Source organism: Sinocyclocheilus rhinocerous, unplaced genomic scaffold, assembly GCF_001515625.1.
Source record: "Sinocyclocheilus rhinocerous isolate Xijiao unplaced genomic scaffold, SAMN03320098_v1.1 C36537717, whole genome shotgun sequence".
NCBI lineage: Eukaryota > Metazoa > Chordata > Actinopteri > Cypriniformes > Cyprinidae > Sinocyclocheilus > Sinocyclocheilus rhinocerous.
The window spans coordinates 1-1263 of NW_015782741.1; the positions used below are offsets into that span (position 1 = coordinate 1).

General features: G+C 51.2%; 1 protein-coding gene across 1 annotated transcript; it reads left to right on the forward strand.

The window, feature by feature from the left end:
• Positions 1 to 6: 6 nt before the first annotated feature.
• Positions 7 to 1260, forward strand: LOC107736166 (synaptopodin 2-like protein; the record flags this gene model as incomplete). The annotated part of the gene is made up of 1 exon (XM_016547649.1): positions 7 to 1260. A coding segment is annotated over one exon (1254 nt), but the record flags the coding sequence as incomplete, so codon positions are not given.
• Positions 1261 to 1263: the final 3 nt, after the last annotated feature.

Sequence of the window (1263 nt, forward strand, 5' to 3'; positions counted from 1 at the left end):
CCAGGCCTAAATGCCACTTCAGGAAAAGGAGCCCAGCTTTTTGAACAACAGAGGAAAAGAGCAGAAGAACATAAGTCAAATCTGGTTACGCCCACTGCTTTCTCCATGCCACAGTATCAGGGAGACTCAACCCTGACATATACCCCAGTTACTCCAGTCACACCCCTAACTTCTCATAGTAACAGTATGGTAAACGGGGAACCTTTGGTGGTGAGCAGGACAAGTGTTGTGTTGTCACAGACACCTATGCCATGCATGGCAGGAGCATTACCAGAGCAAGCAGACTCATCGGCTGCCAGCTCAGTGCACAACAGAACTGCCAGGCCATTTGCCTCTGGTTATGTGAGCCACCGAGCAGCAACTGCTCCAGTAGTCTTCAGGCCCAGCCCTGCCAAAAAGGCTGGATCACAGGCTCAGGCTGTGTCTGTGGCAAATATTCCAACTCCCTTCTCTCCTGCTGGCTCAGAAGGGAAGAAAGCCATCTCTACAACATCACTGTATATCCCTGCCAGACCAGCCACCTACAATGGTCCTTCCTCTGTGCGTTCTCCATCCTCAATCACTTCAGGTCCATTTTCTCCTCCTACTTCAAATGCTCCACTCTACTCCCCAAACTATTCCAGCACCTCAGCCCCTTTTTCTCCAACATCTTCTCATGTAACATATTTGAGTTGCCCTTCTGGTATGGCTCAGCCTTACTCTCCTCCCCAAACACAGGCAATGCCACTCAGTCCTCCGTACCATCATGTGGTTTGTACCCAATATCAGCCACCTCCACAAGTTCATGTGCCAGCACAGCCTTTCTCTCCCCCGTTCACAAATGCCCCAGGTCTTCCCAATGCCCCTGCCCCTGCTCCTGTCCATGCCTTTGCTCCTGCAACACCAAATGTGCAATCTTCCCCAGCACACAAAGTCTCCTTCAACCCATACATTTCTGTGGCATCCACTAATCCAGGAACACCAAATGCACCAGTTGCCCAGCAGTATTCTCTCTCCAACTCCACTGATGGGATCTCTTCTCGAGAGCAGCGGGTCTCAGTCCCTGCTGGCCGCACTGGCATCCTGCAGGATGCTCGTCGTCATGGCACCAAGAAACCAATGTTCAGTGCTAATGAGGAGAAGAAGGCTCCATCTTACAACCCTGAGCTAATGTCTCTAGTGCAGAACTTGGATGACAGGTCCTGTTTGGGTGTAGAGGCTGGGTTTGAGTCTGGCCCCGAAGAAGATTTTCTCAACCTGGGTGCAGAAGCTTGCAACTTCATG